Genomic DNA, 22995 nt, shown 5'->3' on the forward strand with positions numbered 1-22995 from the left:
ATGGTAACCCAGGGAGGAATCCTGACCCCAGATTCCATATTCGGACTGGGGTCGGCCCGTCGGATTCTGGAGGCTTGCGCGTCCTCTGCAAGTTGGTCGTCGTCGTCGATGGCGTCGGGCATGCGTTCAACACGACATGCAGCGTCCGTGCACGACAATCTGTTACAACTCTCGACTGATCAAGATATGCTGGCAAGCCTCCAAAATATCGAACAGCTCGTCCTCGCCCAGGCTGTCTACGAGTACGGTGCCAACGCGTGGCACACAGTTTCTCAGGTCGTCTCGAAACACCCTTGTCTGACCCAGTCATCTTCCAAGTTATTCAGTCCACAAGTTAGCTTCGTTCACTCGTCGTTTATGGGTAGCACTCAGTGTTTCTCGCTGTAATCTAGTTTTGCCAAGCAATATATACTCGCCTCATGAACGAGGCTTCCCTCGAATGGTGAGGTTGATGCGCCCCGTCAGTCTATCGACCCCTTGCTTATCCAGCCACCCAATGATAGCTCAGATGCCAACAACGTCCCTCACGGTGAGACAGGTCATGGTCGTTTTCCTTGCATCCCTCCGTTGACTTGGCTGCAGCGCCCCTTCACCTCAAGCTTGCGCAGCGCCATTACTCTGCTCGTCTGTTGGAACTACGGGACCTCATTATTGCAGAGGAAACCAAGTTCAAGTGCGGAAATGCATCCAATCCTTGACCCACGCTTATTGTTGTCTGCAGACGTATCGTAGCGGAGATCAACGAAATACGCAGCGGAAGTTGGGATGAGAAAATCAGGACCAAGCTTTCTGATGGGGTGTCTCGTCCGGAGGAAACTAGCCCTCCCCCAGCCCAAGACGTTCAAGTAAGTTGGTCACCCTTCATGGAGGTTCTGGTCTCTCATCATATTCTTTACAGGAGCTCCGGTCTTCTGAGTCACACGTTGACCTAGAACCGTCAGTGCAATCCGCTGATAACCTTCCTGCTGTGGAGGTAGAGGAATCGTTACTTGCAGATGAACCGGATACCTCGCCCACGGGTGCAGATCAGATACCGGATGAAATCGTTGCTGAAGCACTCCTTGAACGTTCGTCATCGCAGCCTCCGCTTACCGACGCGACGGAGGTTGAGAAAGCAAGAGAACAGGACGATTCGCAAACGTTTGTCCAGTCTGACGCCCGGCCCGATATTTCCTCTGCACACACGAAAGAGGTCTCTGCTTTCGATTCACAGGAGATTTCTACTCTCGAATCGCCAGAGGATCTTTCTGTTCCAGATTCAGAACCCCCGCGCGAAGGTCAGAAGTCCCGTTAGCATATTGTTCTGTTCTCAATTTATACCTGACCGTTATCAAGGTAAAAGAAAGGCCTCGGATGCTGGGAACTTAGACGACAATACTAGGGAAAAGAAAAGGCCCCGTGAAGAATCAGCATCGATCGACCTTGAGGAACAGAGCTTGGACACGCAGCCCATGACAGGTGCCACTGCCTCTGCTGTGGGCTCGTCCAGCCGAAGACGAGGAACGATAGGTAGCGAGCACGGGCAAGCGCAAGTCCCACCTACGCTACCCAACAAACGCTTCCAAACCGTCATTGGGATGCTTCACAGCCAGATATCTCAGCACCGCAATGGAAATATCTTCCATAACCCCATCAAAATTTCAGAAGCTCCCGATTATCATGAAATCATCAAACGCCCCATGGACCTGAAGACCATCAAGGGAAGAGTTAAAGATGGCATCATCACCAATTCGCTGGAGTTTCAAAGAGACGTGTATCTCATGTTTGCCAATGCAATGATGTACAATCGTCCTGGCAGCGATATCTATCAGATGGCGGAAGAGGTAGGTTTTGTCGAGCCTTAATTCACGTTTGCAACTCTAATGCCACTTGTAGATGATGTTGGAGAGCGAAGCACATATCAATACCTTCCGTCAAACAGAAGGGTTTGTTCGAAGCGCTCATCGTTCTTAGTCTTATCATGCTTTGATTCCCTATGTTTCATGTACATCTATGCCTAAGACAACTTGTTGAATGATGTTATTACTACAATACATGCCAAGTGAATCAAAACCACGGGTGATAGATTTCTGTCATTCTCATGAGCTGCATGGGGTTTGTAGCAGTGGAGATTAAGTTAGTGACGGTCTGCACAACGGGCGTCGGTCCGGGGTTCGAGCTGTTCGTGGCAGTTGCCTACCAAACCGAATGAGCAAATGGACGAGCAATGCAATTCTAGTCCTTACGTGGTCCCGCTCGACTTTACATGCCATCACTTCCGCACGTTTGACGACACCTTCAATATTGGCAGCAACATTTGTTCGGAAAGAGAGGTCGAACGTCCAAGGCTGACCTCTACCGTGCAGCCAAGTCATAACCTCGTCTCGAGCGAAGAGACAGAGCTGCTGGTCCAAACAAAACTGCAAGCAATGTGTCAATGCTACATACAGCGGGGGGACGAGGTCATGGACTGACATCGGGTTCTGTCAGACAGCGTGCGATCGCCAAAATACTTGTGGTAAGAAGACCCTCCGTCAATATGGGTCCAATGAATCGTTGCATATTTGGAGTCAACCTGAATGGCACTGCATCATTTGATGCGAAGACGGGTGCCTGGCTTGCCACTCCTGTGCACATATTAGCAATCTCTCAGCACTACTCGTGGTCTCACATACCAGGAAGTAGCTCGCTCATTGCAATAAGGCCAGTGGAACGCGATATGTGGAACCGAGACGGTGACCTGCTTGTAAGGCAGAATACGTAGGTCATGAAGCTCGTGGCGGCCACTTGCAAGGCGAACTGCTTGCGCATTCTCCATAGGTCTGAAGGACCTTCCATAACACAAGTCATATACTAAAAGAACGTAAATGGAAGCTCGAGCAGGTTCCCAACAAACAAGTCTACCTTAGTAAGAATGTCATCCGGCACAAGCTTGGCAACGACTTCATCCATGATGTCTTTTCGCAATGTGAAGTACTCGGTTTTGTTGGGCTGGAATAATATTATGAATATTTTCAAGAGACCCGACAAGAGAAACGCACTACTCTTCCCGTTGATTGCTTGAAGTCCAGAAGAACACGCTTCACCTTTTCACCGGAAACGAGAATAGGATCTTCACGTGTTATACCGTGTTCCTCGCAATGCCGATCATATATGTCACCAAGAGTGACGTACGATGAATCGTTTTGAAGCAAGCGAAGGCTCGGGCTGCAAGAGACCGCAGCAGGGATGTGGAAGTTGAGGTTCCGCTTGCGCGCTTCCTTTTTTCTGGAAAGTGCTCTACACAGTATGGAGTGTTTAGGGGTTTGTGCTGGGTTCGTAGAAAATGAAACGTACCCATTGAACATGCGGAACACCTGCATGACTCGCTCTTCACGGCGGCAATGGCGACCAGATGGAAGTTGTACAGAGAATGAAGTCCTAGAGTGATCGTTGCCGTGGACAGTGAAACGTTTCCAGCAGTACCCATGTGATCTGCAGTTCTCGAACTTGGGACCGAACCTCTGAATATGAATAAAATTCTGGTTGCTGTCCTTGTCCTGGAAGAACGTTAAAGACATCACGATGACCACGGCTCATTACCAATCTTACCTCCGTGTATTGGCCAGGAACCTCAATGTCATCAAATTTGCTATACTGAAACTCCGTTAAATAGTGACTCAACAAGTCCAGAGATTGGAAGCGTGGTCTTGAGTCAAGGTGCTTCTCCTGTCGATCGCGCCACCGTTGCAGTCGGCGAATATACTCGTAATGAGTGGGCTTGCTCTTCAAGAAATCATCCTCATACTCTTTCTGTATTAAAAAATCCGTGAGGCTATCATTTACTATCGGACGGAAACAGAAGTCGCACCCTCATTGGGCCAGCAAGGTTGGTCGCCATTTTGGTTATGTTGCTAATAGTGTGGGGCGCAAGTTGCCCATCGTCGTCAGGGGCATTCGTTCGCATTACGTAGTTCTATGGTGCGTCAGGTGAAGCACTAAGATGTCTTCTCATAGGTGGCATACCTGGATCGCATCTTGCAATAACATGCAAATGAGGCGATAGATTTCCTCCTCAGGTGTAGCTTTAAAGCGTTGGAGTATCTGGTCAACCGTGGTCTCCATGGTCAATATCAGAAGGGGAAATGCCGTTTTCAATATTTGAACAACTTCTTCAACATGTTCCCAGGCGTGGCGGATAGCAAAAGTGGGTTGTCCTTCGGTCGGGGTATGCAAAGCCATCTGAGAAGTGGGGAGGTTTGCACTAGTCGTGTCTCCCTGAGAGGACTGGGAAGACTGCTGGCTCCCACTGGCGTCTGCAACACCAGTATCTCGTTTCGTAATTTCACTGCCGACTTCACCATTTGCATCTTGCATAACTTGGTCTCCATCTCCACGTTTGGCACCGTTGACCGCCACATTGTGGTTGGCATTAAAGGCACGAGCTGCCGCTGCCGCTACCGCGGCTTGTTTCTTTACAAAGACCATGTCTTCTTTGGTGGTTCGGAGAGGGAAGAACAAAGCCTGTGGAAATGTTAGTTGATGATGCAAATCGATGAGTGTACGGACCTGAGGAAACAGCTTAGCAAGGTTCAACAAAATGTACCGGGCTTGTTTCGCCTCCCGCTGATTGATAGAAAGACATAGCTGGGGAATTAGCGAAATCCAGTACCAAAAGGCTGCTTCGCCCTTATAGGTATCGAAGGCACGAGAGATAGTGAAATTTGTGTCGTCGACGCTAAGAAGCCAAAGTACGCGTGTCAGGAGCGGTCGACTTTTTCTATTCTTGTACTGCCCAGCTGCTTGGAGATAGCAGCTGACAGCGTTGGCAGCGTGCGACATCTCAGTAGGGTGCTCTTTGAACATGCGATCGTTGTACCGGCCCCACTCCGCCCAGGCCTTAGCCTGCATCATGTCCATCTGCACCGCTTGGGCGAACGCATGATTGGCGTCATCATTTCGTCCGCCCCTCGCGTGGAACATTCCCTTGAGTGTGAAGAATTCGGCCTTCTGAGGGTTGGAGAAGTACATCAGGTTAGTGTTATTGATGACTTCCAAGCCGGCAACCAGATCGCTGGGCTTCTGGTAGTGGCAGCGAGCCTGTTCTCGGAGTTTAAGGAAAGCCTCCGAAATCTCGATGTTTGGAAGCGTGTATATCTTATTGAGGGAGCTAAAGCAGACGTCAAGCAAATCGTGCTTTCTGGCGACATGAGCAAAGCGGTTAATAATCCACGCCGTTTCGTGGTAGCCGCGATATCCAGCAGTGTTGAAGTTCGTGGTAGATGTATTACTGGATTGATTGTTGTTGGAGATCAGTGGAATATAGGCCTTATTGATAGCGTTGAAGACGTTCTGACGCCATGCGACGAGGTCACTCCAAATGCTGATATCATCTTGCAGGTTTGGAAGTCGCTCTCTCCAGGCTTGGAGAACCATTTTGAGGTCTGAGGACTTTTTCTCTAAATTCTGCGCGTTGGTTGTCGACAACGACCCAAAAATTTGAACAGCTTCCTGCAGCTCGACGAATTGCTGGAAGTGCTGAAGCAAAGGGACATGGGCCACAGAGAGGTGAGGGGGTAAACCCACCCATTTACGAAGCGATAATTGCATGGCGTCTTCGAGTATTTTTGTAAACTCCGTGTTTTTGTCCAGAGCGCCAGGTAGCTTCAGAAGGGCGATGAACGCCTCAAAAACTCGTCTACGAGGAGTGGCGACGTCGGGAAGTTGATTAATCTGATCTTCCAGAGTCTCCCTTTGTTCCGTCCAGTCTTTGATCCTCCAGGCACTTTCAAGCATAAGCTCGATGTTGCCCTCGCTTTTTGCCAGCTCGTAAAGAGTGTCCCATTGCTGCAGTTTCTCCGCGGAGAGCATCCAGTGATCTTCCCATAAACAATATTCCGTCTCCGAGAACGCGATGGTTCCATGTTTGGCTTTTGTCTGTGCCATTTCATATGTATGCGAGGCTTGTTCCCACATGCCATTCTGTTCAAACGCGACACCGATGTTGGTTTCAAGGTGCAGACATCGGCGTCGCCACAGTCCATAGAACATGTCTTCCTCACCCAACTCCGCATAGACCTCCGCTAAAGAATCGTACACAGCGTCACGAACGCCCGAGTCGTCATCACGCACGTGATCAACGGATTGTTCCAGAAGTTCGAGACTAACGTGCCATGCACCATAGGTTTTCGCCAGATATTTGACCAGATGGGGGGGCAGTGTCATGGGTGGATTACAGGCCCGGACACCACTAAGCAGTGTCTGTATGACGTTGGGACGCAGCTCCGCTTGTTTCAAATGGTAGTCCTTACTTAGCAGATTGATCATGTGGAGTGTCATGTCGGCTTGTTCTCTCCGTGACAATGACTTCCACGCAACGGAGAATACGGAGACCCAGACATCGTGTGCGGAGTGGGGATCCAGGAAGGTGAGACGCTGCATAGGGCGGACGATCGAAGCGGCCTTCTGTCGGGCACTAAGGTAGCCAGCCAGAGGGTCAAATGCTAGTTTGCGTTCCGGAATAAGGGGGGCTTCGACATCGACCGAACCGAGAAGAAGATGCAAAGCAAGGAAGATCCAGTTATGGTCAGCTAGTGGTTCCCAGCTCTGAACTCCCAAAATGTACGCGAGGCGTGATGATGGCGAACGCGGGATGCTCGCGTCCAACAGATCCATGAATCGCTCCCTTAAAGAGGTGTCCTTTGCGCGGCAACCGAGAAGGAAGCATTGCTCCAGACGGGAAGTAAGGTCGCTCCTTCTCAATGAAGGCTCTACGTATATGTCATATACAAGCTCGAGGTAATCGTGGAACAGCTGCTCTCCACGGGATTCAAAGCCAGTCATCTTCTGAAGGATGTTCAATTTATCTTTCATGGTCGGATAGGTGTTGTTTCTACCAAGGACCCATTCGCGCATGACATCGAGCATGTGACGGCATAGTGAGACGCTTTTTGACTTTTCGGTGAGAGCTGTGAACGCTCCCAGGAACGCTTTGCGGTGTTCCCCTAGATGTGGAATGGTAGCTTTGCAAGTGTCAATGATGGACGTGATGAGTCGGACAACGTTGTCGAATCCGTTAGCATTCGGCGCCGAGTTGACGTGGTCTTTGGCGAGCCTACTGAGCAGTCGCAACAAGGAAGCCGAAAACGGCTGGATGCGTTCTGCGGCAACCCGCACAACGGAATTCAACATCAGGAGAATGCCACGTATTGCACTAGTACTTGAAAGACCATCTTCAATGGCAGTGTACACGAAGTTGTGGAAATCCGACATCTCGCCCTGCTTCTCGTCTCTGTCGGGCAAAGGAAAGAGACGTAGAAGGCGGTCGAATATTGGGTACAGAGTGTCATGCAGATCCGGCTCGTCAGTCATCAACCCTTTGCGTACTAGAGACTGAAGGATGGTTGAATTGGCGACAAACCAGGCATCATCTTTGTCGCTAGTCACCACCTGCAGCACTTTGGCCGTACTAAGAGCCTGGTTGAGGTGTGATTCCGAGTCCAATTCAAGCTATTTATCTGATAAGTAAATCAGACACACTAAATCACATGTAACGTACCTGTTCAAGTGCACGGGAAAAGTAGTTCAGTTTCACAGTCACGTCGCTCCAGCCCGCAGGCGAAACCATCTGCCACAGCAACGCCAGTGCACGGGAAACCAAAGAATTCTTGGACTGTGGATCCAGCGGTGCTGGTGCTGTCGCTAGGCGAACCAAGAAACTGACGATGGTTTCCCGAAAAGCAAGAGGGGTTGTCCATGTTGGGAGGCGAGAAGTGGTAGGCTGCGATTCCGTGTCCATAGGCTTCTGTTCCCAGTCAAATATGACCTGACAGATGTCAATGGACAAAGCCCGCGATTCGGTCGAAGCCGTCCCAGAAAGACCGAGTTTCGTCAAAGAGTTGACCATGTGAGGGATGAAAAGCGCGCGGACAGGATAAAACAAGTGAGGTTGCCGGACCAAGAGCTGGTAAATCATGATAATCTGTTGGAATCCGTTGCCCTCTTCTGCTAAAAGTCGACGTGTAGTCTTTGCCCACTGTGGATACCCCACATCATTGGCACCAGATTTTGGAAGGGCAGGCGCGAGAATGTCCAGCGCTTGTTTGATGAGCGCTTTGCCTTCCGTATGGGGAGGACGAAGTAGTCCAGTCCAAGCACGTAAGATGAATTTCTGTGGAGTATCGAACGCATCAAAGAAGCGGGCTGCGAGTAGATACGCGGTCTGCTTGACCACAGCGTCATCGGAAGTAATGTAGTGCCACGCGCAACGTATAATATCCCTCTTGACGTCTTCCAAGAGTTCTGGGAAGCGATGGACAAGTACAGTGGTCAAATGCAGGAGTTCGATCTTGAACATATCGTCAGCACTTGTAAAAGTTGTGTCGTCTATCATGGGCTGCCAGATGGTCTGATGGACAGCCGATATGAATTCTGAATCAAGCAGGCCGTCCTTGCTAGAATTGTTAGCTTGAACGATAATCGTAGGTGTCACTATAAAGCGAAGGAAGTAGGTCTTGGCCGCCCACGACGCAGAGGAGTCTTCAAACCATACGAGAAAGCGAGCTAAAACGTTGCGGCGATAAAATAGATCCCTGTTGAGTGCGACGTGGTCATAGAGGAATTGCGTGAGGCGCGTTAGGTCCATAGCAAGATTGCGAGTGTAAATGTCCACAACTTCAAAGAGGATATCCACTTGTGATGTTCTCTGCAACGTCTTCTTGAAAATTGACAGGAGGAGGGAGTGTCGGTGGATGACGTCGGATGACATGGTGTCCATCTGCGCAAGTTCCAGGCGTTCAGAACGCCATACCTCAACCAGGACATCGACCACATGAAGGTTCTCCAAAGTCCAGCTTGGCTGAATATCAGCAATTTCATCAAACAAGGAAAGGCCAGGGATAAGTAAACTCTTGTCATTACTCTTCAGGCAGAGTTCAACAAGAGACTGTGTCCGCGAGGCAAGCTCGCGTTCCAGGTTAGGTGCCAGCCGAGCCCGTAAGATGCTCCTCAGTGTCCTCACGTGGCGCGGGAAGTGCAGGTGTTTCAAGAAGAAGTCAAGAGCCTCCCCCGGATAACGGTCAAGATATTTTCCCAGCGGTTCTGAGAAGGGACTCCGGTCGGAAAAGTGCATCTGAGCCTCCGTTTGGACAATGGCATTGACAAGGTTTTCGAGGAAGATATGGGCAGTGGAGGGCAAAAGGTGAAAGATGTTGGCAAGTTGAACTAGCTTGGTGATGCCCTCGTTTTCCGGCAAAGGGAGGCGCGACGACGCTTGCAACATCTGTGGATCTGCGACAATACGGAAATGATCAAGCAGTTTATGGCCAATTTCCACCTTGAAATAGTTGATAAGCAGCTCCAAAAGGCGTGCGAGGCCTTCGAGCCCAGAGACTGAAAGGCGCTTCGGGTCTGCCAAGTTCATCAACACAGGGCGCAAACCGGTTTGGAGGAGTTCTTTAGGAAGGCGACTTTGATGAGCCAGTACCATACGTAACCCTTCGTGTGCCACTTCCTTCACTTCTTGCGATGGCGAGTACAAAGACTTGAAGTATACACCAGTAACTCTGCACAAACACCATCCGTAAAGAAACGCTTGCGCAATGTAGTCACATACCTCTGCCTTGTTTGGATTTGCTTTGTGAAGAAATCAGTCACGGGCATAGACGCAGTGAGGAGCTTGATGCAAGAAACGCGAAGTTTGATTACTTCCAACCCATTTTGGCGAAGGTTACCGCGACCCAAATTCAAATCGTCAGCATCGGCCAATGCCAACGTCTCGTGCAATAGGCGCAGAAGCTCATCGTTTAACTCCGGTAGTGGCGGATGGAGGCTTATACAATACCTCACAGCGTCTATCATGCCAATTTGAATGGGGAAAGATAGAGCTCGGAGAGGTTTCGTGTAAATAGCCGTTAACATGCGATCGCGATGAGATAGAAGCAGTTCGTAAGCTGATTTGCCTGTGAGTTCTACCAGCAGCTCGATGCATCCTTGAACTGCCTGACGAACAACGGGGTTGGGACTCGAAAGCTCCGCAAACAAGATACCGATGAGGTGCAAAAGCTTCGGTCGTGATGTGACTGGAGTGTCTCCAAGGGGTCCCACATCGCCAACCCGCAAAACCTGTTTGAGGACATCTGTCACCTCACCCACGTCGCGATGAAGGTCGTGAGGAAGGTCCTTCAATATATGCAGAAGTGTACGGATGAAGTCAACCTCGCGATCGCTAACCCACTTCACACCCAAGTCGAGAGTACCGGTTAAAATTCGAATGCCGTTACAACCAGCACTCTTGTGGACCCATGAGTCTTCTAGGCACATGGCACTGAACCGGTTAGCCAGCTGATGAAGGGTTGGAACAACATCCTGTGGATTAACGGCCTGCTCCTTGATCATGGCAACTAGATCCTGCATTACAAAGATGAATACTTCCTGGCCACGTCTTGCGTCCTCTAGACTCTCGCGCGCAAGAGCATGTGGTATCGCCTCAAGGTAAGAGGAAAGTAAGGGGGTAGGGTAGCGCTTCAGGCCCGCCTCCTTGGTAGCATTCTTTCTGATCTCCATGGCGAAGATAACCTTGGAGAGTTCCCGGGTGAACTTCTGGGCGTCTTGCGAGTATTCGGGAATGTGAATGGCATCGAGTATTGCCTCGAAGCATCTCACAAATACAGTTGCTTGGGCTTCATTGAAATTATGCTGATCGTTGAAGTCAGCGAGCATAAGAACGTTGTTGTAGAAGTCAACCAACCTCGTGCAGCAATGAATTGATGCATGTCTCAAGGAAGGTATAGGCATAACCGCAGTATGGATTGGGTGGTGGAGTCTTCAATAACGTTAGAGCTGCGAAGCTGGACATGGCACCTAGGTCGACAGGTTCATTCGTTCCCCCAAATGACAGAATGATCGAAGCCGGTCGAGCAACGGAATTGTACTCCAGCAGCGGTTCTTTGCTCAACAAACGCCGATTCCGGCCACCAAGCTTGCCAAGTACGCGAATTGTCGTGTGTGCGTGGTGATGGTTTGCCGGCAATGGTTTCAAGTGACTATGAAGAGCCTCCATAAGTTCTCGCAAAACGGTGTTCAGAGTGGGATCAAGGAAATCTGGGGTGAGGTTGTCAATGCATAGCTCGAGGGTCCGTAGTCCTTGTGACGCCAATTCCGGTGATCCACGCAGCGCAAGCGCAAGCGGATGCATAAGGTATGATAAGTGAGGAAGAAGGTGTGTGAGGCGCAGCGGAACGGTGAGACATAGTTCGACGATCATTTCCCTGCTAATTCCATCCGAAGCAAATAGCTGTCGATTAAGGCTTTCCAGCATCTCAGGCAAAAGAGGCAGAACCTCCTTGTACAGCAGCTCAAATCTCCCCCCTCCACCCCCGATGGCGCGGAATAGTCCCCTAAGGAGATGGTAATAGTTTGTCGGTTTGGTGGCTTTGGCTGCTAAAGGAAAGCAATCCATGATCAACTTTGCGAGGTGGGACGCTAATATAGGTTCGTTGGAGATCGGGAACGCGGTCACGGCACTGAATGCCATCTTGAAAAGTCTGATTGAGACCACAGCCCTTGGGTCCTCGTACTCGCCTAATTGAGGGAGTCGGTCAATCAAGAAACGCAAGACGATGGCTACGAGAGTCGGGGAGACTGCCTCTCGACTGAACAGCGTCTGGCAGATATGGAGGAGTGTCGCTCGCTTTACCGATGCTTGGACGAATGTCTCAATTTTATGGGTCCAAACTTCCTGGAAGACGTGCAGATTCACTTCAAGAAGAACTGCGCTAAACCAATCCATGATCTCTGTTGCTTCTCTCGGTTCCGCATCCACAAGGACCATACACTTGACACAACTGGCGAAAAGGCGGAAGATTAAAGTGCCATCGGGGATGGCCCCATCGCATTTCTTCAAACCAGCGAGGCACACACGGAAGCCATGCAAGAGGGTGCGAAACAAGTAACGGCACTCTATAAGATGGTCAGAATTAGTCACTCAACGTGGATCAAATTAAACCTGCCTTGTATAACCTCCTCAGGCTTCTCTATAGCGTATGCCGCACCGGCGACCGGACGTGCCCTCTCTATCAATAGTGGCAACGTCTGTGACTCTTCACCACGTTTCGCGTTCTCCACATGCTCCGTCGTCATTTCCAATATGTTTGTCATCGCCTCTACCCTGTCCACGCAAGTCTCAAACATGGCGCCCAGTATACATGCAGCAGCTTGGGGAGTAGCTTTGGCTGTGATGTTTTCAATAAGACCGAACATCATCTTGGAAAATAGGGTGTGGAGATTGTGGCCAAGGTACGGGTTATGAAGGAGCATCGAATACAGCTTTGCGACCTTCGCTAACTGTTCTGCTGAGAGCTCCCCCCGAAGATGGTGAACAAGGTCAGCAAGAGAAGCATAAGCCGCAGGACTACAATAGCCAGATCAGGTCATTCGTTGAGGTAGAAGCATAGAACAAACCGAATGGTCTCTCGACTACCAACACCAGTGCCAAGTAAAACCTGCTCGTCAAACAATTTGTCTATGTGCGGCAGCAGAGCCTTGCGATGTGGGGTGCCAATCAGGTGGCGTAAGACGACCATAAGGTCCTATAAATCGTTAATAGGAACTACATGCAAAAGATGATGCAACGAACTTTCCGAGCTTGGATGCTATTAGCAGGCAAGTCTTGTAACAGTCGAAGGGCAGACAAAATAAGTCGTTCTCCAAATGATTCGAACTGCTCCCCAAAACCCCGGATGACATAGGCAACATATGATACCATCTAAGACAAATTCAGAGATAGACGTAGAATCACCGCAGCGACACTGGCCTTGATTTGCGCGTTAACAAAATCCGCATATGCGGAAGGATTCTTGATGGTTGGAGCCATTCCAGCCCAGTAGGATCCCATCGCTTCGTAGTCCTCGCGTGCTTTCCGCTGGGCAGAGGATTCGAGAGCCAGTACTTCAAAGTTGAGTCCAAGTGTCGTCTGAATCAGTGTAACAACCATAGGACGGTGGCTCTGGGAGAAAGTTACGACAACCATGCCCATCTCCGCCAATACCTTGAAGCTGCGTGTGCTCGGCATCACCACATTTGGATCAAGAACGGGTGACTCCTCAGACAGAGTCTCCTCGACTAGGCCTTTAATATTCCTGAAAACTTCCTGGAGAATCGACATAAATTCGGCAACAAGCTCTTCGGTCAGAGCTCTGAAAGACCGAAGCAAATCAATGATGATCTTGCAAGAGGTAACGCCGTTTTCTTCATTATCATGATGGAGTATATGCAGCATCCCACTCAGCAGTGAGAGTGCTTGTGGCCGAATAACGTCGCTATACGGTACGCGGTGAAGTACTTCCAACAGAACGCGACGGAATTGAAACTCCAGAGTATCCTTCTGGAAGGACGCATCCCCCGAACGAAGGATTGCAAGTAGTAAAGGTATCATCTGGGGGAACACGCGCGCTGAATCCGCGTCCCGGACAGTATCGATCATTTCTCTAAGTTCACATGCCACTGTGTGCTTCGTCTTGAGGTCTACCGCGAGTTCCATGTCAAGAGGAGATAATATACTGTCAACAAGGCATACCAATTCCGGGATCGGCAATGCGGGCTGCACGTAACTCCAAGTCTGCAGCCGTACCGAGCTGCGGTATGTTGTCCATTGCTGCGCGTCTGTGTGTGAAACACTCTGCAAGAGCAGGTGCTTGAGACGTCCTGTGCCCTAAGACGAGTCCAGAAACCCCGAAAGTCTATTTGGCATCAAGTTTGGCCATTATATCACGTGAAATTCACGTGACACTACCCTGTATGGGGTCTACACCATATTCCCTATGATATCTACAAGGAGTGTTAAGCCTTAGGAGTCACTCGTGAAGACCATTGTACCCCATCACCGACTCCTGGTGGTTGATACTCCGTGCGCTGCATGTCAGTAGGCACTAAGTCGATAGTGATAGTGAGCGCATAGCGTCGAGGTACTGCAAATATTTTGGTAGTGCTTGAAGGAACTAGAAAGAGATTTGTGATATATACCACTGCAGGCTTCACACTATTGAGGGTGATGTGTGTTGAGACGGTAGTTGTGCAACTCGGCATCAGCCCCTGTTACGCAACGTGTCAAGCCCTGGTCGTTCAGCACATGCTCGTGTGAGAGATGGGAGGTGGAGTTGAGTCACACCTCATGCTCTGGACTGGCTGTTTCCAGGTCAGAGGAGACCATCTGATAAATATCCAGAACTTGACGAGATAAACGCGATCTTGCATCGTCGGTTCCGTGCCAATGGGACATAAGTTAGAATGGGAGTGTGGCATGAGACCACTAATACGGGCTTCATGGGGCACCACCAGTCACGTGCGAGTCCCAGCCACTACCTACGGTGTGCCACTTCCGAGTCCAGAGTGCGCCGACTCCTCGCTCATCACCTTTCGATATGGCATCTAGCGAACTCTTGAAGCAGATCCAGGCAGGAAAAAAGCTGAGAAAGGCAGAAACAAATGACCGCAGCGCACCGATGGTCGAGACCAAATCCGGTGGAGGAGGTATGGTTGGGGCACCCGGAGTCGCAAGGGCGTCTTCGTCACCGGCCGCTGCTCGGCCGTCATCGGGTGTTGGGGGACCCCCTCAGCTTGGTAACCTGTTTGCGGGCGGTTTACCCAAGTTGAAACCCGCAGGGCAAAATAATCTAGGTCCGTGCAGATCTATTCTCTGGAGGCACAGACAACCGACTTCGCACAGCTAAGCCCCCGACATTCGGGAAGCCACCTTTGGTACCTAGGCGCGGCACTCCAGCCGTTACTGCAAGTACTGCTCTCCCATCTAGGCCGACTCCACCGAGACCACCAACAGCACCACCCGCAGCGCTGCCAGGCAGACCATCACCCGCATTACCCTCGAGATCTCCTGGATCTGTGAGCACCCGACCAACGTTACCACCTCGAGCGACTCCCTCCCCTCCTCCAAGTGTGTCTGTAACCCCTCGTAGGCCTCCACCGCCTCCCCGAACAGCCTCGCCTACCAACACTGGCCGTTCACCGCCCCCAGTGAGCGGACGCAGTTCATCTCCCACTACCACTACAATATCTTCTCCTGCAAGGGCAGTTCCACCTTTGCCCACCCGGAACAATGGAAATTCTCCTGTACCCCCGATACGGCGGGCCCCCCCTCCACCAGCGACACCTGGTAGACCTGCGCCCCTTCCTCCACCCAGGCCATCTTCTGGAAGTACGCTGGGTTTTCGAGCAGTGCCTGCACCCCCTCCGAGAAAGCCGCCCGTAGCAGATGGACCTCCAGCTCCGCCTGCGCGTGTGAGAGCCTTGTCTGAGGTGGAGCCTCCTGCCCCACCGCCCCCTGGACCATCGCCCGCTCGAGCATCCTTAGCGCAGACCTTGACCTCGGTCCCTCATAGGCCGCGGGTAGTCTCGGGACCTCCAAAGACCGAACCGAGGACTTCTGTCCATGGTGTTGTCAATGGTAACAGGCAACCGCCGCCGACACGAAGAAGTGAGTAAATCTTTACATCGGCCCTCGTGCTAATAAGCTTAAATGGCCCTTTTACAGTTCCATCTCCGCCTCCTACCGCTGGAGGGCATACATTTCCGGTCGATGGCTTCCCTACCCCTCGACCATTCGTTCCGGGTGCGAAGAGCTATGGTGGTGGCCGCCAACGGGGCTCAGATTTCGACCTCTCCAATCTGGAGTGACATCGTAATGTTTGAACGCTTGGTCGATGGGAGAATCATCTACACGAACGATCCTGCTTTGAGTATACTTGTATACTTGGCATAGAGTGGCAATGTTACTGTATGTACATAATAGTACAAGTGGACACGTAGACACTTCTTTTTGCCGGGTCCATAAAAGACCGTCATCCCCGCAATTTAAACCCACCCACCACCGTTGCTCTGCTGTCTGCTGTCTGCTGCCATGCGGTTCTCCTCGCTCCTTTCGACAGCCTCTGCTGTTGCTCTTGCTTCCATCGCAGCGGCCGATGCCGACGCTGAGAAGCCGTCCGATGTCATCAACATCACCCAAGAGACCTTCGAGGCCGTCGTCAATAGCGAACCATTGATTCTTGTCGAGTACTTTGCCCCATGGCGCGTGCAGTCTCTTTGGGTATCTCATATCGTCTAATCCATTTTTTTTTAGGTGTGGACACTGCAAGGCTCTTGCGCCTCATTACGAGGAGGCGGCAACTATTTTGAAGGAAAAGGACATCAAGCTGTCTAAAGTAGACTGTGTCGACCAGGCAGAGCTTTGCCAGGCCCATGGGATTCAGGGCTACCCGTATGCTTTCGCTATCCTCCAAATGCCGAAATCCCACTGATACCGTTGCAGTACTCTCAAAGTTTTCCGCCGTGGTGAGGCCACCGACTACACTGGCCCCCGTAAGGCTGATGGTATCGTCAGCTATCTGATCAAGTACACTTTCCGTTCACGTAGTGACAATTCCCTGCTGATCTTTGCAACAGACAATCTCTTCCCGCTGTCTCACAAGTGACTGCGGCTAACCTCACTGAATTCCAACACGCTGACAAGATCGTCGCTGTCGCATATGTTACCTCGACTTCTGACGCCCCTGCCACAGAATTCGGCGCTGCCGCTGAGAAGCACCGTGAGGACTACTTGTTTGGTATCACCACCGACCCAGAGGCAATCGCAGCTGCGGGCGTCTCAGCTCCCGCGATCGTTGTCTATCGTAGCTTCGATGAACCTGTGTCCGAATACCCCTACCCTATCTCCTCCGTAACTGCTAATGATCTTGGTACCTGGTTGGAAGAATTGGCCATCCCAACAATTGGTGAAGTCAATGGTGATACGTACTCCGTCTACGTCGCTAGTGGACGGCCCTTAGCATACTTGTTTGTCGACCCCAACGACGAGAAGAGCCAAGAATACATCGAGGCACTTAAACCTGTCGCTTCCAAGTATCGCAGCAAGCTCAATTTCGTTTGGATCGACGCTACCAAGTTTGGGGATCATGCGAAGGCTCTGAATCTCGCCGAGCCTAAGTGGCCAAGCTTCGTCATCCAGGATCTGCGGTTGCAGTTGAAGTATCCTTATGATCAAAGCAAGGAAGTCGAACCTGCTGCTGTCTCAACCATGGTCACCGACTACCTCGATGGTAAACTGCAGCCGAAGTTGAAGAGCCAGCCCATTCCAGAAAGTCAGGATGAGAGTGTGTTCGTTTTAGTCGGTGAGCAGTTCGATGAGGTTGCCTTCGACGAGTCGAAGGACGTGTTTATTGAGTTTTATGCGACATGGTTCGTGTCCTATGTCGCATTTTGCACTGTGCGTGGTCACTTACAGCCTGATGTCTGTTAGGTGCGGCCACTGCAAACGTCTGAAGCCCATATGGGACTCTCTCGGTGATCATTTTGCCGAAGTGAAGGATCGTGTCGTCATGTAAGCCCATCTGAAATTGCGATGCCTTGTCTCACCCGTTCGTTCGTTTAGCGCAAAAATGGAAGCTCAGGAAAATGATCTACCGCCTTCGGTTCCCTTCCGCATCGGCGGTTTCCCCACCCTGAAATTTAAGCCTGCCAGATCACGCGACTTCATTGATTACGACGGAGACCGGTCGTTGGAAAGTCTCATCGCCTTCGTGGAGGAGCGTGCGAAGAACGATCTCACACCAAAGGTCAAGGTTCCAGAGGACGAAGCGCAGGCTACCTTTGCAAAGCCAAGCGAGGCCCATGATGAGCTTTGATGGGTAGAATGTGGTATTCATTATCGTTATCGTATCTTGATCGAGTATTTTTGGTTATTGGCAAATGCTCAATGTTTGCTAGTTCTTGGGAACGAACATAAACTCGGTATGCGAACAATATAGGTTACAAGATCTACAGCTTGACTTGTTCGAGACCATCCTTCCAGAATGTGAAGTAGGCTGAAGCAATGTTGGCGACCAACGATCACAAGTATCGGACAAGTACTCACGTGTTATTCCATCCTCCTGGGTAACATTTGAGCATACAGAGAGAGACAGAACACACTGCACTTACCCTATAATTGAGCAGTGCTACCATGCCATCAGGGTTCCTTGACTCCCCAGTGTACTGTGTGACTCAGGACCAGGTCAGTCTGATCACTAGAGGAACTTACAAATTCATAGTTCTTGAAGTTTGCAACAATCTTTTTGGCATAAGCCGATGCACCCTTTTCGAAGTCCGGAACCCGGTCAGGTTTTGTCTTGACTAGCGTCGCTTTTACGGCTTGCATGTAAGCCTGTTCTCTGGGATTGTAAAACTGAACGATACAAAGCGGATGGTTGTCCGACCTTGAGGTAAGCTCTGAAACTATTCTTATCGAAAACGGTCGATTCGAGTCGGAAAGAGTGAATGACGTTGTTCACTTGAGAGGAACCCTCTTCCAAGGCTTCAGCTTGCTCCTCGGCAGACGGATTTGCGCCTAAGGTCGTCAGTTCGAGACAATCACCCTGCTTCAGAATGTATGAAACCCACCGATGTCCACATCAGCACCTGGCTTCACGGTAATAACTTGACAGTCGACCTCGTAGACGATGTCGTCGACTGTTTTACTACGTCGCGGCGATAGTCCGATCAGCTGAGCCTAAGAGAACAGAGAATCGGAACGAACACTGGAAATGCATCAGAGAACATCTCGTCCCCAGTTAAGATGTCTTTGTACAACAGCATCGCGATGCAGTAAGGGTAAAACGCAAAAGAGAACTTTTGAGTGAAGTGTCGGCTTATCTACTTTGGAATCGATTATCTCTGCTGTGCTGGTCATGTGACTCACATTTTCACCGCCGTCACGTCACGCGTGACGCGTGCATCTATCTCCCGATGGACTACAAAGCTGTCACCGTACAGAGGCATGCAAGGCCACATGCGACGAAGCACAGCGCAGAATCCAGGTTCTGGCGTCAGTTTAAGCACCCCGTATTCGTGAAGGAATATGCTCCTGTAACTTCCATCCACTTCTCCCCTGCCAAGCCCCACAGATATGCTGTTACTGCAGCGACTCGCGTACAAATCTACGCCCCGCGCACCCAAAAGGTTGCCAAGACAATATCACGGTTCAAAGACGTGGCACGCAGTGGCAACATTCGTTCAGACGGAAAACTTGTCGTAGCGGGCGACGACACGGGTCTCGTTCAGGTATGTGCGGTTTCCTTTTTTCTTCTGTCACTCACAAAGCATCTTCCCTCATGCGCGTAGATATTTGACATCAACTCCCGGGCAATACTGCGCACATTTGACTCCCACAAGCAACCGGTCCATGTAGCAAAATTCTCTCCCCTTTCGCATACCCAGGTTCTCTCATGCTCGGACGATACGACTGTAAAACTTTGGGACGTGCCGTCTCAAGCGGAAGCAGTCACTTTCACTTCTCATACGGACTATGTTCGATCGGGGGAGGTGTCTCCTTCCAACCCTCACCTTATTTTGACTGGCTCATATGATGGAACAATGAGGTTACATGACTCTCGGAGTGGGGAATGCGAGATGATAATGAGTGGGAAGGCAACAAATACTTCTCCTGTAGAGGCAGTCCTCATGCTGCCATCCGGCACAGTTGCCCTGTCTGCTGCGGGACCCATACTGCGGGTATGGGATCTCAATGCTGGTGGACGATGTATACGAGCACTGTCCAATCACCAAAAAACTGTAATGTCCCTTGCATACGATGCAAATGCTGGTCGCCTTCTGACCGGTTCCCTCGACCAAATGGTAAAAGTATACGATATATCTACTTATAAAGTGGTCCACACAATGCGCTACGCAGCGTCGGTACTATGCCTTGCCATTTCTGTAAGCCCCCAATTTTTGCAATTTGAGAGGGCCCGACTCACGTCATCTTAGCCAGATGAAACGCACATAGCCGCCGGGATGTCAGATGGCACACTCTCGGTACGTCGACGGCAGCCGACGGCCTCTGAAACCAGCATGGAGTATGCCACTGCGCTGAAGGCGGGCACGTACGAGACATTCTTAGGTGGTACCTTGCCCTTAGTTGGTCAAGGTCACATAAAATCAAAGACAAAATCTAAACCTGTTGGAGATGCGGGCGAACTGAGAATAGAAAGCAGGAGAGCTAAACGGCTGAAACAATATGATCGCTTCCTGAAAGCGTTCAAGTATTCCGCAGCTTTGGACGCTGTCCTTCAAAAGGTGTGTTCCATTCGTCGTTCCCAACCCCCTAGCCAAGTTCTCATCCCAGCACAGAATGTCCCTCCCACGGCCACCTTTTCCCTCATACAGGAACTTATCCATCGTGACGGCCTTAGAAGTGCGATGTCCGGTCGAGATGATGTTTTGCTGGAACCCATCCTACGACTCCTCGTCAAGCATGTGACTGACTCTAGGTTTGGAGACTTGGTCTGTGACATGGCCTCTTTGCTTATTGGTACGCACTTTTATCAATTGTTCTGGGCATCTGTAATGAGAACGCACCGACAGAGCTCTACTCGCCAGTTTTTGGCCAATCACCTCTAGTTGACTCTCTTCTACTTCGCTTACGAAAGAAAGTGCTTGCGGAAATTCGACTGCAGAAGGAATTAACAAAAACGAAGGGTACACTAGAAATGGTGTTTTCCTGTGTTGCTCTGGTGACTGCATCACAGGAAACAGGAGAACATGTACCTAGGGAAATGTCACGAACACTCTTGTAAAAAGGCGACGAGATGCTCCAGTATTTCTTTCTGTGGCATCCCAATGGCACTCTTGCCACCAGAGTCATCTGCGTCGACGTTATCGTGATACATCTGTAACGTCTGCTTGATATTTTCAAGTTTTAAGTTCTTGCGCTCAAGCATCTTTGCGAGATGGGCTCGTGCCTAAAATGATAGTCAGCCAGTCAATGAAGCAGCTCGGTTCAGAACTAAACATACACCGTCATCTTCCATTGCAATCCAGGTCAAAATATAATCGACGGTTTGCAGAGTAAAGAGACCGCCATCTAAGCGTCGAAGATACCACAAGTCTTCGTGTTCCGGTTCAACAGCGCCGTCGGCAAGTAAATCCTACCAGATAAATGAGGCATTTTATCATAGCGAAATTCATAGGTAACTCATACCTTCTTCTCTGTTTCAATCTCAGTGTCGACTTGCTTCAAGCGGTTGGAAGCGTGTTCTCGAATTTCCAGCAGTTTGTCTACCTTTTCATATTCGTTCTCCACGAATTTGGCAAGCAAACGTATTCGGCCTGACGAGGCCGAAGGGAGATTCGTAAACAATGACGAGATAATGCCTAATATGTGAGATGTGTCTTCAGTTGCCTGGGTTCCGGCGTTACGCTTTTGCTTCTTCGATACCTGAGGTCGTGAGCGAATGCTCTTCAAGGCAGGTATGGTGGAGCTCACTTTGCCCATGAATGCCGAAAAGAGCGTCTTTAACCCTAGTGCCTCAACGAAAGTCGAGCAAACTTCGGATCCCGCCGGTCCCGACATCGCGTAATCGAGCACCTTGATAGAGCGTGATTTCGACTGAAGCTTTTCTCTGGAAAACTGGCGTGAAAGTAAGCTCAGGTTAAAGGGCATGACTTACTTCATCATCAGTAACATCAAGTCGACACCTTCACTAGCAAGGAATAGGGATTTTACCCCAGGGTCAGACAGAGCTGAGCACAGGGCATCAAAGAGGTTTTCCATGAACTCCGCCTCGTCAGCATCAACAGGATCACGTCTACGGAATTGCTAAAATGCGTCGTGAAGTTGGACCAAAATTACCCTCTTCTCACGAGCTACTCACCGACAAAGCTCTCAGCATGTTCTCAACGCCGTCTTTCTTACCCAACTCCTCCCTGTTCGCGGAGCTGTTTTGCAGAAGTATCGAAAGTAATTCGGCGGCGTAGCAGCGGTTCTCGTCGTGAGCTTTCCATAGAATACGTTCAAGAAGCCAATTCATGATCTTTGTCTGAGCCACAAGGTTTTCAGACAGGTCCGGATTAAATCCAAGAACATTCTCGAAAACACCTGTCTGCTAATCAGTAATATCCAGAAGGGAGGGAAATTATAATACCGATGATGAGAAAGACGCCCTGTCTGTCCGATTCCTCCGCTTCGTTCAAACGAGAGAGATTGTCAACTAGTAGTTCGAGTATTGAATGCTCCACCTATTGTACTGATATTAGAAACACTGTAATTGCTGACTCTCCAAGAAACCTGACCTACCAATGCCTCTATCAGAACCTTCAAAGCGGCCTGGGCTTCTTCAGCATCGTCTTCGCCCTCGCTGCCAACATCCTCGTCCGTTAATTCGTTAAAAAGCTCCACAGTGTCGATGACAATATCGACATTCTCGTGACTAAGAAGCCCAATCAACAGCGTGAGCGCTCCCGTACGAACAATCTCCGGATATGCGAGTACCGGCGACTGGGCAAGGGGCAACAGAGACTTGATGGCGCTGTCGAGGTCCGCTTCTGAATCAATAAACCTATCCGACGTGAAGGTGTCAATATCCACGCAGAATACGGATCACATACTTTGTAGGATCATCGGGATACTTGGACCGCTGATCCTGGTTTTTGTTCACCGCGCGCTCGAAGCGGGTAAGCGTCCTCCGTATACTAGGAAGTGTCACTTCTTCTGGCTACGGTCACATTCGTAAATCCCCCCTTTGTAAGAGTGGGAAAGGCGTACCTCGTCCTGAATCCCCTCTCCCTCGGCCTTCTCAAAAATGCTCAAGATTTCTTTTTGTTGGCTAGTAAGACCCCCTCCATAAAAGCGACCCTCTTCGTCCTCTTCGGCGAAGTAATCAGCGTCCCCTCCAGGGGCAAAAGGGGTGTCTTGGTCTTCTTCTGGCTCATCTTCCACTGTAGCTCGCCGGTTCGGAAGTATAGCATCGTGACCATCATGGTCCGAGTCGGCCTGACCGTGAGCATCCAGCCGCATTTTCTTTAACATCTCCGGGGTAGGGTTATCTGGTAATTTGCGCTTTACTCCAGTCGGGAGCTTCGGTACCTGAACAAGGCAAAATGAGAGGAGTTGAAATAAACGGCCGGCAACCTTTTACCTTGAAGAGCTTGTCGACGTCCATGTCGCCCTATTACGCAGGGGTAAAGTGCGACTGGATTCATTCGTTGCCTACG

The 22995-nt window shown here is 50.3% G+C and overlaps 8 protein-coding genes across 8 annotated transcripts; 4 read left to right on the plus strand and 4 right to left on the minus strand.

Annotated features, from left to right (window-relative positions):
* Window positions 1–108: 108 nt before the first annotated feature.
* Window positions 109–1953, plus strand: F5J12DRAFT_778853 (uncharacterized protein; the record flags this gene model as incomplete). The annotated part of the gene is made up of 7 exons (XM_051742338.1): window positions 109–333; window positions 490–529; window positions 583–673; window positions 722–845; window positions 899–1277; window positions 1336–1823; window positions 1876–1953. 7 exons carry the CDS (start codon window positions 109–111, stop codon window positions 1951–1953), a joined length of 1425 nt encoding a protein of 474 aa, XP_051605864.1.
* On the minus strand, window positions 1946–13662 carry F5J12DRAFT_25544 (uncharacterized protein). The gene is made up of 19 exons (XM_051738604.1): window positions 13532–13662; window positions 12770–13479; window positions 12593–12721; window positions 12418–12545; window positions 11967–12367; window positions 10706–11916; window positions 9572–10653; window positions 7517–9521; window positions 4528–7467; window positions 3985–4482; window positions 3830–3934; window positions 3571–3771; window positions 3316–3518; window positions 3021–3258; window positions 2884–2970; window positions 2655–2832; window positions 2455–2606; window positions 2226–2399; window positions 1946–2175 (listed from the first exon to the last, which is right to left on the minus strand). Exons 1-19 carry the CDS (start codon window positions 13605–13607, stop codon window positions 2047–2049), a joined length of 10647 nt encoding a protein of 3548 aa, XP_051605865.1. The 5' UTR covers window positions 13608–13662; the 3' UTR covers window positions 1946–2046.
* A 618-nt stretch (window positions 13663–14280) lies between these two features.
* Window positions 14281–15829, plus strand: F5J12DRAFT_793279 (uncharacterized protein). Its single transcript, XM_051743964.1, has 3 exons — window positions 14281–14631; window positions 14681–15445; window positions 15503–15829. The coding sequence occupies exons 1-3, from the start codon at window positions 14376–14378 to the stop codon at window positions 15643–15645; spliced, it is 1164 nt and encodes a 387-aa protein (XP_051605866.1). The 5' UTR covers window positions 14281–14375; the 3' UTR covers window positions 15646–15829.
* Window positions 15622–17813, plus strand: F5J12DRAFT_25673 (thioredoxin-like protein). Its single transcript, XM_051738615.1, has 6 exons — window positions 15622–16038; window positions 16091–16228; window positions 16280–16363; window positions 16414–17205; window positions 17267–17347; window positions 17399–17813. The coding sequence occupies exons 1-6, from the start codon at window positions 15869–15871 to the stop codon at window positions 17649–17651; spliced, it is 1518 nt and encodes a 505-aa protein (XP_051605867.1). The 5' UTR covers window positions 15622–15868; the 3' UTR covers window positions 17652–17813.
* On the minus strand, window positions 17785–18600 carry F5J12DRAFT_710548 (translationally controlled tumor-associated; the record flags this gene model as incomplete). The annotated part of the gene is made up of 7 exons (XM_051740655.1): window positions 17785–17831; window positions 17882–17897; window positions 17947–18000; window positions 18047–18169; window positions 18222–18352; window positions 18406–18482; window positions 18542–18600. 7 exons carry the CDS (start codon window positions 18598–18600, stop codon window positions 17785–17787), a joined length of 507 nt encoding a protein of 168 aa, XP_051605868.1.
* A 139-nt stretch (window positions 18601–18739) lies between these two features.
* Window positions 18740–20768, plus strand: F5J12DRAFT_25694 (Trp-Asp repeat-containing protein). The gene is made up of 5 exons (XM_051738617.1): window positions 18740–19065; window positions 19126–19719; window positions 19771–20079; window positions 20134–20314; window positions 20368–20768. Exons 1-5 carry the CDS (start codon window positions 18751–18753, stop codon window positions 20577–20579), a joined length of 1611 nt encoding a protein of 536 aa, XP_051605869.1. The 5' UTR covers window positions 18740–18750; the 3' UTR covers window positions 20580–20768.
* F5J12DRAFT_793305 (uncharacterized protein) lies at window positions 20722–21602 on the minus strand. Its single transcript, XM_051743965.1, has 3 exons — window positions 21269–21602; window positions 20984–21220; window positions 20722–20930 (listed from the first exon to the last, which is right to left on the minus strand). Exons 1-3 carry the CDS (start codon window positions 21443–21445, stop codon window positions 20757–20759), a joined length of 588 nt encoding a protein of 195 aa, XP_051605870.1. The 5' UTR covers window positions 21446–21602; the 3' UTR covers window positions 20722–20756.
* Window positions 20966–22982, minus strand: F5J12DRAFT_25716 (Catenin-beta-like protein). The gene is made up of 8 exons (XM_051738619.1): window positions 22920–22982; window positions 22547–22867; window positions 22390–22496; window positions 22079–22340; window positions 21927–22020; window positions 21657–21880; window positions 21269–21601; window positions 20966–21220 (listed from the first exon to the last, which is right to left on the minus strand). Exons 1-7 carry the CDS (start codon window positions 22941–22943, stop codon window positions 21449–21451), a joined length of 1185 nt encoding a protein of 394 aa, XP_051605871.1. The 5' UTR covers window positions 22944–22982; the 3' UTR covers window positions 20966–21220; window positions 21269–21448.
* Between the last annotated feature and the right edge of the window lie 13 nt (window positions 22983–22995).

Source organism: Pisolithus orientalis (assembly GCF_024613125.1).
Source record: "Pisolithus orientalis strain OTSU chromosome Unknown F5J12scaffold_1, whole genome shotgun sequence".
Lineage (NCBI taxonomy): Eukaryota > Fungi > Basidiomycota > Agaricomycetes > Boletales > Pisolithaceae > Pisolithus > Pisolithus orientalis.

What these genes read in the sequence shown, in the direction of transcription:
- F5J12DRAFT_25544 (XM_051738604.1), bottom strand. Translation starts at nt 13,607, where the DNA reads ATGGACAACATACCGCAGCTCGGTACGGCTGCAGACTTGGAGTTACGT. An exon ending in TTGTTAACGCGCAAATCAAG is followed by an intron (nt 12,722 to 12,769) that starts GCCAGTGTCGCT and finishes AATTTGTCTTAG; the next exon opens with ATGGTATCATATGTTGCCTA. An exon ending in TTGCTAAGCTGTTTCCTCAG is followed by an intron (nt 4,483 to 4,527) that starts GTCCGTACACTC and finishes ACATTTCCACAG; the next exon opens with GCTTTGTTCTTCCCTCTCCG.
- F5J12DRAFT_25694 (XM_051738617.1), top strand. Translation starts at nt 18,751, where the DNA reads ATGGACTACAAAGCTGTCACCGTACAGAGGCATGCAAGGCCACATGCG. An exon ending in TACTATGCCTTGCCATTTCT is followed by an intron (nt 19,720 to 19,770) that starts GTAAGCCCCCAA and finishes ACGTCATCTTAG; the next exon opens with CCAGATGAAACGCACATAGC. An exon ending in TGGACGCTGTCCTTCAAAAG is followed by an intron (nt 20,080 to 20,133) that starts GTGTGTTCCATT and finishes ATCCCAGCACAG; the next exon opens with AATGTCCCTCCCACGGCCAC.
- F5J12DRAFT_793279 (XM_051743964.1), top strand. Translation starts at nt 14,376, where the DNA reads ATGGCATCTAGCGAACTCTTGAAGCAGATCCAGGCAGGAAAAAAGCTG. An exon ending in CGCAGGGCAAAATAATCTAG is followed by an intron (nt 14,632 to 14,680) that starts GTCCGTGCAGAT and finishes GACTTCGCACAG; the next exon opens with CTAAGCCCCCGACATTCGGG. An exon ending in ACCGCCGCCGACACGAAGAA is followed by an intron (nt 15,446 to 15,502) that starts GTGAGTAAATCT and finishes GCCCTTTTACAG; the next exon opens with TTCCATCTCCGCCTCCTACC.
- F5J12DRAFT_793305 (XM_051743965.1), bottom strand. Translation starts at nt 21,445, where the DNA reads ATGCCCTTTAACCTGAGCTTACTTTCACGCCAGTTTTCCAGAGAAAAG. An exon ending in TTTCGGCATTCATGGGCAAA is followed by an intron (nt 21,221 to 21,268) that starts GTGAGCTCCACC and finishes TCACGACCTCAG; the next exon opens with GTATCGAAGAAGCAAAAGCG. An exon ending in AGATTGAAACAGAGAAGAAG is followed by an intron (nt 20,931 to 20,983) that starts GTATGAGTTACC and finishes TTTATCTGGTAG; the next exon opens with GATTTACTTGCCGACGGCGC.
- F5J12DRAFT_25673 (XM_051738615.1), top strand. Translation starts at nt 15,869, where the DNA reads ATGCGGTTCTCCTCGCTCCTTTCGACAGCCTCTGCTGTTGCTCTTGCT. An exon ending in GTCGAGTACTTTGCCCCATG is followed by an intron (nt 16,039 to 16,090) that starts GCGCGTGCAGTC and finishes ATTTTTTTTTAG; the next exon opens with GTGTGGACACTGCAAGGCTC. An exon ending in CATGGGATTCAGGGCTACCC is followed by an intron (nt 16,229 to 16,279) that starts GTATGCTTTCGC and finishes ATACCGTTGCAG; the next exon opens with TACTCTCAAAGTTTTCCGCC.
- F5J12DRAFT_25716 (XM_051738619.1), bottom strand. Translation starts at nt 22,943, where the DNA reads ATGGACGTCGACAAGCTCTTCAAG. An exon ending in TATCCCGATGATCCTACAAA is followed by an intron (nt 22,341 to 22,389) that starts GTATGTGATCCG and finishes CACGTCGGATAG; the next exon opens with GTTTATTGATTCAGAAGCGG. An exon ending in ACATGCTGAGAGCTTTGTCG is followed by an intron (nt 21,602 to 21,656) that starts GTGAGTAGCTCG and finishes GACGCATTTTAG; the next exon opens with CAATTCCGTAGACGTGATCC.